This window comes from Meriones unguiculatus, chromosome 5, assembly GCF_030254825.1.
Source record: "Meriones unguiculatus strain TT.TT164.6M chromosome 5, Bangor_MerUng_6.1, whole genome shotgun sequence".
NCBI lineage: Eukaryota > Metazoa > Chordata > Mammalia > Rodentia > Muridae > Meriones > Meriones unguiculatus.
In genome coordinates, this window is record NC_083353.1 from 111,619,239 (window position 1) to 111,637,393 (window position 18,155).

At 47.0% G+C, this 18,155-nt stretch overlaps 2 protein-coding genes across 14 annotated transcripts in view; one reads left to right on the forward strand and one right to left on the reverse strand.

Annotated features, from left to right (window-relative positions):
- Mical3 (microtubule associated monooxygenase, calponin and LIM domain containing 3) overlaps window positions 1-10,969 on the reverse strand; it is a 184,564-nt gene extending 173,595 nt beyond the window's left edge. For 11 of the 12 annotated variants that reach the window (XM_060384113.1, XM_060384111.1, XM_060384110.1 and 8 more), the window contains exon 1: window positions 10,830-10,969. The gene's annotated coding sequence lies outside the window, so the exon portion shown is untranslated. Of the gene's footprint in view, window positions 1-5,215; window positions 5,384-9,685; window positions 9,825-10,829 lie in introns of those variants that run through there. The other variant, XM_060384104.1, reaches the window with a different exon arrangement.
- On the forward strand, window positions 8,627-11,123 carry LOC132654276 (uncharacterized). 2 transcript variants are annotated; one of them, XM_060384116.1, is made up of 2 exons: window positions 8,627-9,896; window positions 10,792-11,123. In XM_060384116.1, the coding sequence occupies exons 1-2, from the start codon at window positions 9,584-9,586 to the stop codon at window positions 11,121-11,123; spliced, it is 645 nt and encodes a 214-aa protein (XP_060240099.1). In that variant the 5' UTR covers window positions 8,627-9,583. The 2 variants fall into 2 exon arrangements, 1 of the variants encoding a protein (XP_060240099.1); XR_009591938.1 differs by having other exon boundaries at window positions 9,759-9,896; window positions 10,758-10,896.
- The last annotated feature ends 7,032 nt before the right edge of the window (window positions 11,124-18,155 follow it).

Below are 18,155 nucleotides of genomic sequence, written 5' to 3' on the forward strand. Positions count from 1 at the left end.
AGTTTCTTTCCACCTACTTATTCGACCCAGAAATTAAAAGTGTTAAATCTTGTTGGCTAGGGCTAGAGAGATGGCTCAATGGCTACTCTCGATGCTACTCTTCCACAGGACCTGGATACATTCAGTTTCTGGCACCCATGAGGCAGCTCACAACAACCTGTAACTCCTATTTTAGGAGATCCAACACCCTCTTCTGGTCTGGATGGGCACTGCACTTACACTGGTGCACATATTTGTGTGGGAGGAAGCAGTCTGTGTGTATATGCGTATGTATGCCTGTATATAGTATGTACATAATAAAACTAATGAACCTTCTAGGAAAAAATTAGTAAGCCTTTAAAATTTTCCTTAGTATGCTGTTTTGCCAAAGACAACACAAAGGTATTGGAATAGTTGAGTGATCTGAAACAATATTGAAAAAGAAGGTATGGGCATATGATTAATAACCAACGCATCCTGTCTCAGGATAGCGCAGATGGAAAGGTCTCAGCCGGTTTCTTCTGCAGTTACCCTCTGGTTTGCTCATGCAGAGGCCATCCTTCCACTGCTTTCTGTCTCGAGCTGTTTCAATGACGAGGAGCCCCTTTAGAGCTCATGATTATGAGGAGAGCGGATCCATCTCACTTTCCATCCTGGTCCCATTGTACCTTCTGCCTCAAATGTAGTTATGTGTGCTTTGCCATTGTGAAAGAAATGCTAATGCTCCCAATGAGGAATTCCAAGTACAGATGCTGCTGAATGAAGACGTGTTATCCTTGGCTCGCTCGCCAGAAATTCTGAAGAATCTCAACAAGGACATTCTTCAGCGCTGTCAAACTAGTGAAGAATGTGACCTACCAAAGGTGAACACCACTCCCCATGAGCTCTGAGGAGCTGGAGAACATTCTTGGCTCAGCAGTGCCTTCCCGTGTGTGTGTGTGTGTGTGTGTGTGTGTGTGTGTGTAATTAGATAGACAAGTTCCTGATCTAAAAAGCTTTCAAGGCTAGACATGGTGACACACAACTTTAATCTCAGTATTGGAGAGGCAGAGGCAGGTGGGTCTCTGTGAGTTCAAGGCCAGATAGGGCTTCAATTTGATATAAGTCATTAAAATACAGACTGGCTGGGCTGAATTCGGTCCTTTTAATGTTTTTTTTTTCATTTATTTATTTTGCTAGAGGGAGGGGAAGCATGCCATAGTGCTCAAGCAGAGGTCAGAGGGTGACTTGTGGGAGTCGGTTCTTTTCCCTCCACTATGTGGATTCTTGGAATTGCCAGCAGGCTCACTGGCAAGCACCCTCTCCCCACTAATCCCTCTCACTGGCCCTAAACTTGTCCTTTGACACATTAAATTTGAAGATAATGTGGTTTCTTTTTTTTTTTTAAGTCATAAGGAGTTGGTTATAATAAATGTTTTTCGTGGCATTTGACAGAACTCAGAATGATTTCTTTGAAACAAGTTCAAATCTAAAAATAAAATCAAATAAAACTAAGTCAGCCAGAAAAGTCCCTATTTCAAAAAATAAAAAATTCAAACCACCAAAAGATACATTTTACGTAATAACAAAATATAAAAAAAAACGAAGTCAACTGGGTCTGGAGAGATGGCCCAGTGGTTAAGAGCACTTACTGCTGTTCCAAAGGACCACACATGGTCAAGCAGTTAAGAGTACTGGTTGCTCTTCCAGAGGACCCAGGTTTGATTCCCAGAGCCCACATGACGGTTCCCTACCATCTCTAACTCCATTTTGGGGGATTCTAAAACTCTTGTGGCCTCAGCAGGTACCAGGCACGCATTAACATCTCTGCAAGCAAAACACCCATACACATACAATAAATAGATAAATAAATAATTTAAAGATGGAAGCCAGCTGACAGAATGAAGAAGACAATGAGGTAACAAACAGGTGTGAGAAACTTCAAGAGTCTGTTCATATGTTCTCTCCTTTCATTTCACACTTAGAGCAATACTGATGAGAATTAAGATGGTCTTATAAGATTTACTAGGAAGCTAAAGAAAAGTACCAAAAAAAAAAAAAACCTATTTAAATATCCTACAAATAATATGAACAAAATATCTCACTATACTCTCTGTCTTGCTTTAGTCTGTTTCTTATATTTTGGTGTGGGCCTAGCCTTTAACGGCTGAGCCATCTCTCTAGCTATATCAGTTCTCACTTAGGTAGATCTGGTGCTTAGATCTTTCTCTGAAGTCACACGCCCACTTTATCACAGCACTTCTAGCTTTATACTGGAAGTCTCCTAGCAGTCAGGAGAAGAGTCAGGTGAAGGGCACTGCTCCCAAGGCTGAGGAGGTGTACCTGAGATTTGAAAGACTGTGTGGATGAGGGTAGATGTGAAACTTCCCCCCCCCCAAAAAAAAAATGTACGTAGAAAAAGGTAATCTAGGAAACTGGGATTCCCTTTACCTGTTCCATCTTGGAGAGAAGAGCTGGGCTCCTACGGTGACCAAGGCCTTTTAAAAGAAGGTCAGAAATACCCTGGGGAGGGCAGGCTGGAGGGTCAGGGAGACAGCTTCAAAGGAAGAACCAGAACATGGGAATGCTGGGATGGGTGAGCAGTGGAGTGGGCAGGACCTGAGTATTCAGAAATCATCTTCTTGGGCTGGAGGTGTGGCTTAGAGGTACAGTGAGTGCCAGCCTTGCCAGAGGCCCTGAGTTTCATCTCCAGCATGGTAGTGTGTGTGTGTGTGTGTGTGTGTACGTGTGTGGTATGTGTGAAGGGCTATAATTAAGGAAATCATCTTTTATTGTGCCTTCCATTTGGGGAGAGGTTTTGAGTACTGAGCATACTTTTACAACAAAATAAAATAAAATAGATACAATTTCAGGGCAGCTACCTACACCCCCCCCAAATGACAGAAAAGAGTATTTTTTGTGGGGTGGGGGGTTTGAGAAAGAAAAGAGTTGAGGAAAAATGTCCTATCTGTCCATATTTTATGGCCTCTTCGGTCCTCAAACCCCGTCACTGGTTACTGAAGGAAGTCTTCAGTAACTTCCTTCCCCTTGCTTAGAGAGCCCTGTTTGCGTGGAGAGCATCCATGAACACCCCAAACCCTGCATGCTGCAGCCAGACCACAGACCTTCACTCTTGTACAGTCATCCCCAGGAACATGAAGAGAGGAGAGCATGAAGCTCACCTGCCCTCTAGGCCTAAGCATTCCTTACTTCTCTGAGAATCTGCCTCTGTGCTCTGAAAACAGACTGCCGACTGTGAAAGCCCGAGGCAAGAGTACACAGGAGAGAAGCCCTTCAGCAGGGCCAAGGCCAGTCACCACTTCTGACTCTCAGCCTGGCCTGAAGAAGGCCCCTTTTTAAACTTGGCGTCAGCTCCAACGAAATGGCTCAAGGCACTTGTCACCAAGCTTGAGGACCTGGGTTCAACCTCCAGGACCTATAAGGTGGAAGAAGAGAAGTAATTCTTACAAGCTGTCCCCTGACTTCCTCTTGTGAACCTTGGCACAGAAGCATAAATCCGCAGACACCACCAAATAAACAAATAAACACATGAAATAAATAAAATTTAAGCTTAGAGGTTTTTTTTTTTTTTTAAAAAAAACAACAACAACAACATAGGTTCTATCCCTAGCATAAACAACAACTTGGTTTTGGGAGACAGGGTTTCTCTGTGTAGTCCTGTCTGCCCTGGAACTCATTCTATAGACCAGGCAGTCCAAGAAACTCACAGAGATCCACCTGCCTCTGCTGCCCCAGCGCTGACGTAAAGGTTGGCATCGTCATTACTCGACTCAACAACTTAAAACAACAACTTAAAAAAAAAACAAAAAACCTTTGGAAAAGAAAAGCAGGGGTTACAAGGGCTGAAGTTTTACCATGTAAGCTCAAGCTTCCACCTGGTTGGTTGCTAACTGTACCCTACAGTATCGCCTTCAGGCCCCAGGCAGTAAGGCAAGAGGCGGCCAAAACCTCCCTGCCAGGCTCCTCCTCTTGTGTACCCTTGCCAGTTCACCCTAGAGTGCTGTCCAAATATCTTCTATGTGTGCTGAAAGATGACACATGGACCTAGGATTTCACAAGGCCATTCCCTTTTGGCTCCTGGGCTGGGACATTGGTTGGCATTGGCTTCACGCTGGAAGCTTGCAGCTTTTGCCCACCCAGCATGCACCACTCATCAGGAACGGGACTTGAATGCCTCAGGGCGGGCAATTCAGCTCAAGGTCCTGTTGTCCCGTGTGTGAGCTGGCGGCAAGTAGCCCAGCTTAAGGCACTCTGACCGTTCTTCCTGGAACACGAGCGGGAAGCAGAAAACCACGGAAAAACGAGAATGAGTTCTTCCAACCAAGAATATGTTGAGCGGGCAAGCTAGTCACCTTTCTGTTTGGATCCGATTAGCTGCCTGGTTCTCATCCTTCCTGACACCTTTTCATGAAGTGACTTCAGCTTTTCTCCCTAACTTTCCTCACCCTTCCAAAAGTTAGCTCAAGAGTCTTCTTCTGTTGCTTACAACCCACTCTGACAACTGCTCCTTCCCACTAACCTCACCTACATCACTGCCACCTCTAACTTGGCTATAAAGTACCATAGGGTAATTGAGCTACAGAGGCATTAATGTACTGTCCCAAAGTTACACAACTAATGAGCATCACGGTCAGAATTTGAACCCAAGTTTTGGTTAAAAGGCCTCGTGGGAGTGATGGTTTGTTACACAACCAAGATGAGCTCAAAGGTTTGCCTGCCTCTGTTCGACAAAAAAACCCCAGCCACGTTATTGTCAGAACTGCAAATGACTCTAAACGAGAAAAAAAAAAATGGGAACAGCAACGCTGCCTTCTCTGAGTTCTCTGGGGTACCACCGGAAGGGCTGACAGTTTGGCTGCCCTAAGGGTGCAAATTACACACACATAGTGAAGTAAAATCTAGTCCAAAGATTGCTGCTTCTGTGTAGATTCAGATAGAATCTCAAACGCTCTCTGCCCATCTCTCTCACACACGCGCACACACACACGCGCACGCACGCACACTCACTTGGAGGTCAAAGGACAATCTCTCCTTCCACCACGTAGGTCTTAGGAGTCAAATTCAGGTTGTCAGCTCGAGCCTCAGGAGCCTTTACCCAATGAGTCATCTCAGTGGTTCCCATATCAGGTTTTAAAACCTGGACATTTCTTCGTGTTTAGTCTATGAAATGCCTACCAGGAAATTCAGATGCCCTTGGGGGGAGGGGGAAGAGGATGGGGCAGACATAAATACTCACTCTAAATCTCCAGTGCCTGCCTTTGCAGGAGAAATAGAGCCAGGCACGGAGACGCCGCCCTGTTTATTCAGAGCTCTCTCTGAGGCTCGGCTGAGGCTGCGTAGCAAGCCACAGGCTAAGCAGAACCTGGGAACTCTGGGCCGGGCACTGGTGGCGTGGCTGTAGAACCTGGAAAAAGAGAACAGGTTTCTCAGGCAGCTTTTATTCCTGTTCCACCTTCTTCCTCCTTTTGGCTTTTCTACTTGGTTGTATCACCATCCATGTTAGGATTTACAACACAGGCTTTCCCAGAGCTCTGGTCATTGCCTTAACCCCGAGGTATGACTTATATAAAATACTCTAAACACACACACACACACACACACACACACACACAATGTTTCCTGTGGAACCCTGGCTCTCCTGGTTTGCTAGGCAAGTGCTCTAACCACTGAGCCCCACTCTCAGCCTTGTCATCTCCCTATCTTCTCCTCTGTTGCCTTTTTATTATTATTATCTATTGGCTTTTTCTCTTTGTGAGACCCGGTCTTACTTTGCAGCCCAGGCTGGCCTCCCATTTGCTACACACTGTCATGAACTCAAACCAATGCTCCTACTTCAGTCCCCCCGAGGACTGGAGTTACATACACAAGCCACCAACCACCCGGCTTTGGCTTCATTCTTGTTTCTTTGAAACCCCGTCTCTGGATGTACCCCAGGCTTTCCCTATGTATTAGCATGTTGTCCCCTCTCCAAACTGCACCAGTGAAGAAAGAATCCCAGAATCGATGAGATAGTTTTACCCTGAAACGCCATAGCATTGTGTGTTCGGGTTTTGTTTGTTTGCTTGGTTGCTTGCTTGGTTTTGATATATTTTGTTTTTGTTTTTGAGACAGGCTTTCAGTCAGTCTGTAGCCTAGGCCGAACTCAAACTCCTGTCAATACTCCTCCTTCAACCTCCTGTTAATGTTTTTAAAAAACTCCTCATGAGCCAGGCATGGTGGTGCATACCTTTAGTCCTAGCCCTCAGGAGGCAGAAGCAGGAGGATCTCTGTGAGCTCAAGTCTAGCCTGGTCTACACAGAGAGTTCTAGGACAGCCAGGCTACACAGAGAAACACCGTCTAAAAGACAAACAAGCAGGGGTTGTTTTTTTGTTTTTTGTTTTGTTTTTTTGAGACAGAGTTTCTCTGTGTAGCCCTGGCTGTCCTAGACTCACTTTGTAGACCAGGCTAGACTTGAGCTCACAGAGATCCACCCGCCTCTGCCTCCAGAGTGCTGGGATTGCAGGTGTGTACCACCAAGCAGTTCTAATGTCTTACAAAGTCTCCTTATGCTGCTTTGTCATTAAATTCTCTAAAGCTTCAATCCTAGGCAATTGTCAACGTTTTCTTCCACCAAAATTTAGTCTTTTACAGAATGTCATCTAAATAGACTATACAGTGAGTAGGTATGCATAAAAGTATATATATTATAAAATAATATAGCCTATCATATATATATGTATGTATATATATATATATATGGCCTGGCAAGATGGCTCAGTGAGTGAAGGTGCTTGCTGCCAAGCCTGACGACCTGAGTTCAATCCTCAAGACCCACATCATGGAAGGAGAGAAGGGATTCCTAAAAGTTGTCCTCTGACCTCTGCACGAGCACTGTGGAACACGAATAATGAAAGTGTAAACACAGAGTCAAGGGTTTGGTCCTTTCTTACTATTTGAAATGCCTTATCAAAAGTTTGCTCCAGTCTTGGAGTTGCTCAGCCTAGAGCCCATGCTTAGCACATCCGAGGCCAAGGCCCTGGTTCAGTTCTCAGCTCTTCCTCACAAAAATAAATGAAGGTTGGCTCAGTATCAAAAGAGTAGCACACAGAGGGGTTACAGCCCCCCCCCCTTGCAACTCACACCTCCCACATCAGCATACTCAGGACAAAGGCCTCTCAGAGGCCTTTGGAGAGGCCTGAGTCAGCCAGTGGTGAGAAAATGCTTGCTTGGCATGTGCATGGCCCTGAGTTCAATTCCTAGCACTAAAAACACTACAAAAATATACTTAATCCCGTCTTAAAAATATACTTAATCCCGTCTTCCTTCAGTTCTACTGGAATTTGACTCCTTACTATTCTATTGTGACTCAGTTCTAGCTTCCCTCAGTGGACAATGCGGGGGGGAGGGGTGACTGCTTGATTGTGACCCGCCCAAAGAATTGAATTGTGACACCTGGGGGTGTGGCCTAGCATGGGCAGGGTTCTGGACTTGGTCCCTAACACCAAAAATAAAGAAAACAAATGCTTCATGACTCAGTGTACAGCAAAACACAAATTTCAGGAAATAACAGCCTGCCTCCCTCAGTCCATGTGGCACTCTTGGATATCTTTTCTCTCTCTCTCTCTCTCTCTCTCAATGCTGATTGTGACCCACCAACTTGATTTCCTGGTCCAGCAACAAGTCACAGTCTAGTTTGCCAAAGTGTCAGCCAGCGCTTTTAATAAAGGACCCTGGTGTCCTGGGGCCTCCACTCTGAGTTTGGGCAGCTCTTTCTGAGGGTGAGTGGGGGTGTGCATGGAGCCATGTTACTGGACACTTCCTCCTTGGCTCTGGAGTTAAGTTGTCATTTTCAGGGAGTAGATCCTGGTGGTCGTGGTGGGAAGGGATGGTTAGAGATGAGACATAGATATCCTGTTCCTGGCTTAGCCGGCTAGCGGGCAGGCAGCCTTTGTAGTGTTGGCATTCTGCCTCGGGAGGTGGGTCGGTCAGAGAGGGGCATTAGGGCTGGAGAGCAGAAGATACTGTGCTGGGTGAGGGCTGGGGAAACCCCGTAGGAGATCCAGGGTAAGTGGAGGAATTGTCTCCAGAGAGCGGGGCAAAAGAGCAGGGCCTCCACGAGGCAACATTATCATGTATGTGTGCGGTGCGCATGTGACATAACGAGACTAGGAGAACAATAAGTAAAGGGAAGGATGGAGATGGTGGTAACTGTTTGGGGCTGCTTGGTAAGTAAGCACAAGGAGAGGCTTGTGTAAGTCACTAGCTGGGAATGTGGGGACAAAGTAATCTGGTACATACAGTATGTGGGAGCGTTGTGGCCATTCTGTGTGGGTGCCACACCCCTCCCCCAGCTGCCCGAGGAGACCTTGTGATCCCAGCTGGGTGGGTGGGTGCTCTTTCTGTGGCTCCTTCATTCCCTTCCCAGTCTCTGAAGTGAATGAGAGAGGCCAGGCTCTCAGAACAGGCAGTACTGTCATTTGCGCACACACGCACGTGCGCACGCACACACACACACACACACACACACACACACACACACCCCTTAACCCTTTCTCAATGTAATCGAAGTTAATGAGAGAGCCTTCGAAGGTTGTGATGGGAAAAGTTCCTAGGACCAAGTCACACTTTCATGGTTGGTTTCTTGTTTGGTTTTTGGTTTCAGAGAATCTCGTGGAGCCTAGGCTGGCCTAAGACCCAACATGTAGTGGAGAATGGCTCCCAGTCTCCTGCCACAACCGCACAAGAGCTGGGCTTTACAGTACTACGGTGACGTCCGGCTTCGTGGGCTGTTTACAACGCTGACTTCTCCGGCCTGGAATCTGAGGCCTTACCTAATGTCTGTGAGCCCTGCAGGCTTGGGGGAAACCTGCCTTGTAGCTTTTGCCACCCACCTGCTTCCCAGCATTTCGGACTTAATGAATATTCATCAGCTAGCTTTAGCGTGCAGAGTTCCCCAAGAAGCTTTTGTGCTTCCCGGTCTGGGAGCCAGCGTATTTGTGAAGAAGATGTTACCCTAGTGTGCCAGTTCTCGGCGAAAGGAAAATTTTACGATCTCCCTTAGGTGCAGGAGGGACTTAAAGCCGTAATTAGTTCAGTCTTGAAGAGGAGTAAGACTGTGATGTTTGCTTTTTCCTTTGTTCATAAATGCCTGCCATATTCTTGCCTTCTGTGGCTTTTGTTTACTCTCTCTCTTCTTTCTTCAAGGTCTAAAATTGCCCAGGCTGGCCTCAAACTTGCTATAGAGCTGAGGATGGCTTCAACCCAAGATCTTTTTACCCCCACCTCCCAAGTGCTGGGGTTACAGGCGTGAATCACCATGCCCCATCCACCTGCTCTTTCCAGAAGCCACGCTCCCTGCAAGCTGGGGAGCGGGACAGTTACAGCCGTGACCCTGCTGAGCACACAGACTCGGAATCCATCCCTACAGGCACCTGCGGTTTTCCCCTCCACCGTCCCGAAGAGGCCCGCATTTCCTTTTCTCCTCTCGGTCCGGAATATAGGTCAGAACGAGCCCATTCTGAAAGAGGTGTGCCGCCCCTCCTTGGAAACATCCCTTTCCCCCTCGGCTGCCCCAGGCAGTCAAAGGTCCTCGCGTGCCTTCTTTCACACAGCCTCCAGACAGGCATGACAATGCTAACCACCCCCACCCCCCAGACCCCACATCCCACCCCACCCCCGCCCTGCAGCGGCGGCATAGCTGAGAGGGTAAAGCCGCAGCCAGTTCACCTGGAAACACGTCATCCTGATCAGAACGGCGGCGGCCAATCTCGGAGCTTTGGAATCACCTGGCAGCTAAGTCAGACCGTCTGGGGCAGGGGACCCCGGGTCTCCCGACACGCAGCTGGGGCGGACTGTCCTGCCGCAGGAGCCAGCGGCTGCCGCGATTATCAGTCACTCCAACCAGGTCTCCCCATTTCCCTCCTGCCTTTCCAACACGGTAAATTCTAAACACGGCACCCAGGGGCTAGGGTCGTAATAATGGGCTGTGGGGGAGGGTCGGAGAGGAGGGGGTTGACGTGGGGTGGCGGGGGCGGGGAGGTGGGGGGAAGGAGAGGACTTGATGGATACACCGAAAGCACTTTGCCTTGGAAACTGCGCTCGCTCGGCTCTGGAAACAGCGCCCCGGAAGTCTCCTCGCCCTTCCCTCGACTTCCAGGGTGGGGCAAACCAGCATAACCATCCCTTTGTTAACGATCGGCCGAGGCTGGCCTGCGCCTGGTTCCCGGCCGCCAGGGGCACGTGCATGCCTACGCGCGTGGGGATGGCATCTCTCTGGCCTGTTGGCCGAGCTGTGCAGGCGAGCGCCGGCGCCCTCTGCTGGACCGAAATAGATGTCCCCCTCCCCGGAGGGTAACCACTGTGGTCTGAGGATGAGCTAATGGGTTCAGCATTGAGCTCGCAGAAAGGACCCGGGCGTCGTGGGGACCCCCCCGGGGCGGCCCTCCGACCTCCGGCGGACCACTGCCTCGCCTGGGGATGCTATTTCTCCGATTGGCTGGGGGACGGGGGTGGGCTGGAGGGGAGTAAGAGCATGAAGAAAATTGGAAGGAATTGGCCGGGACCCCGAGCGCTATGTTTCTCTGTCTTTGGGGCGTGTGCTTATTATGGTGCATGGTATCCGCCGACCGGGCGGTGTAGGGTAAAGGAGACTCGGACACCGGGGTGCAGCCCCCACTGGCTAAGAGAGCAACGCGTTTAGAGGCGGAATTGTTCCAAGAATCCCATCTATGTCAGAGAGGCAAGGAAAGGCATAAGCAATTGAAAGACGTCATTTTGTCATTTTTTTTTTTTTTGAAAGGCATCAGTCAACACAAAAATCCTCCCTCTTTAAGGGATCTGCTCGCCCAGGGGAAGATTGGATTGTACTCACGGACTGGGGCCTCACACCCGCATCTTCGCCGGCGAGAGCTTGCCTCCCCAGCTTGGCTGGTGCTCAGGACACAGGTGCTGCTGCTGCTGTGGCTGCGCGCATCCTAACGGCGGCCGCTCCGCCTTCCAGCTCGACCTCCCGCCAGAGCTTCTCACCCGGAGGCCCCAAGGCACACCTCTCTCATGCTTGTGCCTTCCCTCGTGGTCGCGGGGTCCGGAGCAGCGAGGGAGGAGTGGAGGACCCGGGGTTTGCGTCAGCTGGGGCTGTCCGTCCTCACCGCTGCAGCTCGGCTAGGGCTGCAGAAAGTCAGTGCAGTGGCGGAGCTGGCTAGGGCTCCTCGCGGTTGCCACGGCAACCAGGAGCAGGCGCCTGCCCCGGTGGCTGAGCGAAGCTGTGGAGAAAAGGTAAAGGAGAAGCGATGACGCGCAGGCCTGTCTCCTGGGTATCCGCTGAGCCTCAAGCGACCCGAAGGAAACGAATTGCCTGCACCGTACTTTAGACTCAAGCCCAAACCACGCCACCCCTGCTGTCTTTTTTCTTTCTCTCCTCCGCTCCCTCCCCAGTCAACACACACGGGAACATGTTAAGGACTAAAAATTCCAGCACTATCTGAGGCTCGCCCTAGAGGATCCTGCTGTACGCAGGGAGGAATGTTTGCTAGGATCGCTCTTGAAAACAGAACTCTCCCAGCGGGCGACAGCTCTGCGGATGAGCTCAGAGGAGCCGGAGAAGGGACCAAGCAAAGGATGGTGATGAGCAGGCCACTTCATCTCTTTATGGCCATAAAACTAAGTGATAAAATACCTCGAAATTCTAAACCCTGAAAGATTTAACACCTTAACCACATAATTATTCTGGAAAAATAATTTGGTTTTCCCTCTTTCTTCTTAAAAGGCAAGAGTCTCATCAAATACATAGGCTGGCCTTGAACTTGCTGTGTGTTTATAGTTAAGGGTGATTTTGAACTCCTGACCCTCAAACAAACAAAGGCAACAACAAAATACTAGGTGAGGAACTGGGGAGGCAACTCAGTATGTGGGGTGGGGTTCTTACCCAGTATTCGTAAGGTCCTGGGTTCTATAATCCAACAATGGAAAACAAAACACTAAAATAAAAATAAATAAACGGACAAACAAAAGTGTACTTCAAGAATCGATCATCCCAGGTGTAATGTTACACACCTTTAATCCCAGCACTTGGGAGACAGAAACAGGTTTTTATGAGTTCAAGGCAGGCTTACTCTGCCTAGTGAGTTCCAGGACAGCTGGAGCTGAATAGTCTCCAAACCAAACAGTAGCTCAAAGGACTAAAGCAAGGCTTAGTGATTAAGAGCACTGATTGCTGGTCCTGAGGAGCTAGGTTTTATCCCTAGCACCTACATGGTGGCTAACAACCATCTGCAACCCCAGTTCCGGGGGATCCAATGACCTCTTCTACTTCCATAGACAATGGCATGCACACAGTACACAGACATACGTGCAGGCAAAACACCAAAACACATAAAAAGTCTAAAGAGAGAGAATAGTTCAAGGGGGCTGGTAAGGGCTCAGCAAGGAAAGGTGATTGCTGCCAAGACTGAGTTTGATTTCCAGGACCCACATGGTAGGAAAAAAAACAGCCCCAAGTCCTCTGACCTTCCAATACTCCTCATAAAATAAAAATAATTAATAAAAAACAATTAAACATAGATTAAGGGCAATTTCATAAAAGTAGTCCACAAAAGCTGGCTGCCTTCCATTATCAACTATAAAGCCCTTCAGGGCACGGTGACACACTCCTTTGATCTCAGTGCTTGGGAGGCAGAGGCAGGTGCATCTCTGTGAGTTCTAGACCAGCCTAGTCTACAAAGCGAGTCCAGGACAGCCAAGGCTACACAGAAGAAACCCCGACTCAAAAAAAAAAAACAAAAACAAAAAAAACCCAAACCCAGACCAAACCAACTAACCAACCAACCAACCAAAAAACTATAAAGTCCTGCATTGTGGCGATTCATACATCTCCTGGGATAATCCATTCCCATCCATTTTCCAGGTGGCATGGCTCTTTTGAAAATTATGATTTTATGCACCCTGACAGAAGCATTTCCTATTACATGTTCCTTTCTCCTGGGCCTGCTTCTGTGTTGTTTTGGGCATATGGCATCCATTCCGCATGCTCTCACACACAGACCATGGATTTGGCAGAAACAAAGCTGATGACTGAGCAACAGCAGTATTGCCTAAGTGGATTCTTGTCCTACTGTGCACGTAATTATTTTCCAACCAGTTAGAAACTTGGCTGGCTTCTTCAGGCTAATGCAGCTTTTAATTCATTAAAAGCTCCTGGAATTTCATCAGCTGGATGGAATGCCAATGTAGATATATGACTTTTTTTTTTTTTTTTTTTTGAGACAGGGTCTTTCTACATAGCCTTGGCCATCCTGAAAACCATATGTAGACCAGGCTGGCCTCGGACTCACAGAGATCCACCTGCTTCTGCCTCCCAAGTGCTGGGGTTAAAGGTGTGAGCCACCATGCCTGACATTTTTTTTTTTTTCTGTTCTTTTAAAGACTGAGTCTGTGTACCCAGGCTGATCCCAAAACGAGTTTTCGTGCCTCTGCCTGGTGAGTGCTGGGCAAATGAAGCTTATTTACATGGAGTTTTCATATCTCTTTCCTCAGTCACCTGACTTCACCAAATGCATTGGGCTGAATGTGACAGAAATAAACTTTATTGGTAATACCTTGAAATTCATTTACCAAATGCTTGCTCACACCTAATTCAAAATATATCATTATGATTTGGAGATCCATTTGCAATGCTTGCTTCTTGTTTTTTTCAAGAATTCAAACCTTCAAACACACATTTATAAAGTGATTTACTGTATAGTCATTAATACATGATTAAGTAAGTAACTTCCAGAATTTTCAGATCTGTGGGACATAAATTGTTTATATCTGATAAAAAACAAAACAAAACAAAACACTGGGGACAGTATTGGCCAAAGTGAAGCGTGAGCTAGTTTTTCTATGAAAATTTGCTGGGAAATGTAAGAGTTCTATTTGCCTTGACATTCAAATTCCTGACTGAGAGATCGCCATTTACTGTGCTTCACAGGAGGAGGGAGCCCAGTATCAGCTGGAGTCTTTGGTTCAGAAAGCCAGTGGGCCTGTCAAACACTTTTTATTCTTTTACAAGGTGCCTTTTTTTGTTGTTTTGTTTTTGTTTTTCTTCGAGACAGGGTTTCTCTGTGTAGCCTTGGCTGTCCTGGACTTGTTTTGTAGACCAGGCTGGCCTCCAACTCACAGTGATCCACCTGCCTCTGCCTCCCCGAGTGCTGGGATAACAGGTGAGCGCTACTACGCCTGGACCTTCTTTCCTTTCCTTCCTTTTCTTTTCTCCTTCTTCTTCTCTCTCTCTATTTCTTTCATTGTCTGTTTGATTATTGTTTTTGTTTTGAGACAGAGCCTCACTATATAGCCCTGGCTGGCCTGGAACTTGCTGTGTAAACCAGGCTGGCCTCAAACTCTGAGATCTGTCTGCCTCTCTCTGCCTCTAGTGCTAGGATTAGAGATGTGCATCTGCACAAGTTTGTTTTTAGACAGAGTCTTCTGTGGTCAGGCTGGCTTTGAACTGCTGCCCTTCCTGTCTCTACTTCTGAGGTTTTAGGCCTACATATACCTAAGGTTATGATTTTAGGAATCTTGATCTTTGAGGATTTCAGCTTTCAGGATTTGGGCATTCAGAAACCATTGCCTCTTGAGACTTCAATGTGCATTGGATGAGGTTTGGTTTTGTTTGTGTTGTTTTTCAAGGCAGGGTTTCTCTGAGGATTTTGTTTTTAAGGTCATTGACCTCAGACCTCAGTATTTCATCCAGTTGAGGCTCCGTTGGAGAAAGCAGACGTTTCAGCCAGAACTCAGGAAAGGGCTGAGCCTTGCCTCGTGATCTTGCCTGTCCCTACTGGGGATTCTTCAGTTTTTACCATCGCACAGTGTTCCCTGTGCTTCCATAGGTGCTAGGGTTTGGAGCTAACAGGATTGGGGTCCGGGGGTCGCCACTCTGCGTCTCTGTCCGTTCTCCCCAGGAATGAGCAGATGCTAAACTCTAGTTCTAGAACAAGAGAAGGGAACCCATCGTCACTATGCCCCGACAATGAGTCCCCCAGGCCTTTCTTGGTTCTGCCATTTAATCCCCTCGTCAGCCTATAAAAAAAATTACATTTACTAATTACAGATCAAAGGCCTGAGGGCACACACGAGAAGTGACTTGCTTGTGAGTGAGTCACTCTTATGCAGCAGGGTGAACCTAGAATACAGCTAAACCTAGAATTCCTACCCACGCCACCTGACTGCCACAGCTGGAGGTACCCGCTGAGCCATCCAGGCATGGCCGCAGAGAATACTGAGGAAAGTCCCTGCAACATCTGGAGAATCTCTGGTCATTCCTCTTCCTTTCCTCACAGCTTTCATTTACTTCCCTTAGCTTCTTTTAAAATAAAATTTGAGCCAAGATTGGTGTCGCATGTCTTTAGTCCCAGCACTTGGGAGACAGACTCCGGCAGCTTTCTGGAAGTCCAGGGTCAGTCTAGTGTAGCAAGTTCCAGGCCAGCCAGGGATACATAGTGAAACCTGTCTCTTCCCTAAAAAAAAGGTAAAAATGAAAAAAAAAATCTTATCTTAGAAAATTTTGCAACTATAGAAAAACAGCTGGGCATGGCTGTGTACACTTGGGAGGTGCAGGCAGGAGGATCAGAAGTGTCCCAGCACTCAGAAGGGCAGCAGCAGGAGCATTACCACAAGTTCCCGGTCAGCCTGGTCCATGTGGAAATGCCAGGAAAACCAGGACTACACAGTGAGGAGAGAGAGAGAGATCATTCATAACCCTTCTACCCAGAGAAAGCCAAAATTAATATTCACATTGCCTTCTAGTCATTTCTTTTGCTTTCTATATTTTAATTAAATTGCAGTAAGACTCTATATTTGAATACATGGGAATGTACACACACACACACACACCATATCTTGGTTTTAGTTTAAAATAACTGTAGGAAAAAAAAGTTCCTTTCTTTAAACATTCTTTGAAAATTATTTTATTATTTATTAAAGATTTATTTTTGTCATTTTAAAATTATGTGTGTGTGTGTGTGTGTGTATCTGTGTGTGTGGATATGTACATGGGGGTGTAGGCGCCTGTGGAGGCCAGAGGTGTCAGATTCCCTGGAGCAGGAGCTACTGTCAGTTGCAAGCTGCCAGGTGTGTACGCTGGGAACTGAACTCTGCACGCTCCTAACTGGTAAACCATCTCGCCAGCTCCTATCTCGTTTCTTTATTGTAGAGGAATTTTAATTCAGAACATAGCCACTTGGGCAAGAGATCACATCCAACAAGGTCTTTGTGGTCTGGCTGGAGTACAGACACTCCTTTAATCCCAGGAGACCAAGGCAAGCAGGTCTCTGAGTTCAAGGCCAGCCTGGTATAAATCAAGGTTCAGGTAAAGAAAAGCTTAGGTTCAGGCCTGGTGGTACACACCTTTAGTCCCAAACAATGAAGGTAAAGATAGCTTGTAGAGGAAAGCACCGATGTTTGAAAGTGATGTCTAACTGAGTGGCAGAAATAGTGATCAATCAGAGAAGATCTGACAGAATATGATATGCCCAACTCTCAGAGAGAGGAAAGGGAAGCTACTTAATGGGTATGCAGAATGAGGGAGAAGGCAGTTTTACCAGGAGAGTTTCACAGAGAGCGGTTGAATGAGATAACAAGCTAGACACAGGTGAAGACTTAATGAGCTAGAGAATAAGAAGGAGCCAAGAGATTAGAGCAGATTGCTGGAGATAGTTTGGAGCCAAGCAGAGCCATTATGGGGCCAAGAGAGAAGCCAGATTGAAGAAGCCAGATGGAAGAGTTTGAGCCAGAACAGCTGAGTTGAACCAGGCAGCCCAGAGCTCAGTAAGAGCTAGAGAGAGTGAGTTTATTAAGCAGTAAGTCTCAGAGGCTGAAAACATTCTAGGCCTAGATTAGATTGTATGGAGGCTAGAAGCTTCCAGGATTAGGCCTAGGTTAGAAGAAGAAGGCAGTAGCTCTCCAAGACAACTGAAACAGGCAAATAAAAGTTCCTTTTACAATTTATATGTTATCTTTGGTTGATTTTGGGGAATGGAACCCAGGGCCTCGTGGAAGCTAAGCCCTGGATCCACTGCTAAGCACAGGTCCCAGGCAAGCTGTTGTTTTCTATGGTATGCATGTATATAATATAGGACACACTGTATTTTACATATCACATTTTATAGGAGGCAGGATAGGAAGGGAGAAAAATATGGGGGCACAGCAAAAGAAAAGAGCCCCTCATCTTGGAATCTGCTTCTCTTACCAGCTGAGAATCGAGAGTTCTGGTGTGATAAACATCACGGCGAAGGCTGCTGACGTAGAGATATAATATTCTTTTCATAATGACAATGAATCAGGCATAAGTACTGAATATATATGATTGTGGGTAGGCCCTTGTATTAGTTACTGTTCTTATAGCTGTGATAAAACTTCACAAACAAGGCAACATAGAGAGGAAAGGATTTCTTTGGGCTTATTGTTCCAGAGAGCTATGAGGCCATCATAGCAGGGAATCATGGGAGCAGGCAGCAGGTACAACTGAGAGGTGTTATCTCATACCTCAAGCAGGAAGCAGAGTGAACTGAAACCTCAAAGCTTGCTCCCAGTGACACACTTCCTCTAGCAAGGCCACACCTCCTAAACCTACCCACAGAACACCAATGACTGAGGACAAGTATTCAAATGCCCGAGCCTATGGGGGACATTTTTATTCAAACCTCTGTGGGCCCCATTCCTTTTCTCAGACATTCTCTGGGGATCACAAACAAGACTATGAGACTGGTCTGTGGTGAAGATGCCTTAGCTTCCGCATCCTTGGTCTGGACTTTAGTTGCTCCATTACAGTCCTACCTCTCAAGAGCCAACCTATCATTTCAATTACCTTACCTTAGTAACCTTTGGAAGATATGGCTTCAGAACCCATCCAAATCTCATGTGTGATGAAGGGAAAGGCAATGCAGTATGACTCTCTCTCAGAGAAATTCACACTCATGCTCTGGTATTCTTTTCCCTTAGCACCTCTTTATTTCTCTGAACTACTGGGCTTAAAGCCTACATGAACCCCAACTCTGCTCCACAGTGGCTTGTTCTGCCCGCCTTTTGTTGCAGTCCCTAAAATATAAAGGGAGTCCTCAAGTTTTCAGGTGCCAGCATGGAGTTATGTTTTGGGTCTCAGTCACAGCTGATGTATAGTATATATGTTTTGAATGTGTGCATATATGCCTAATTTCTCTTCTAT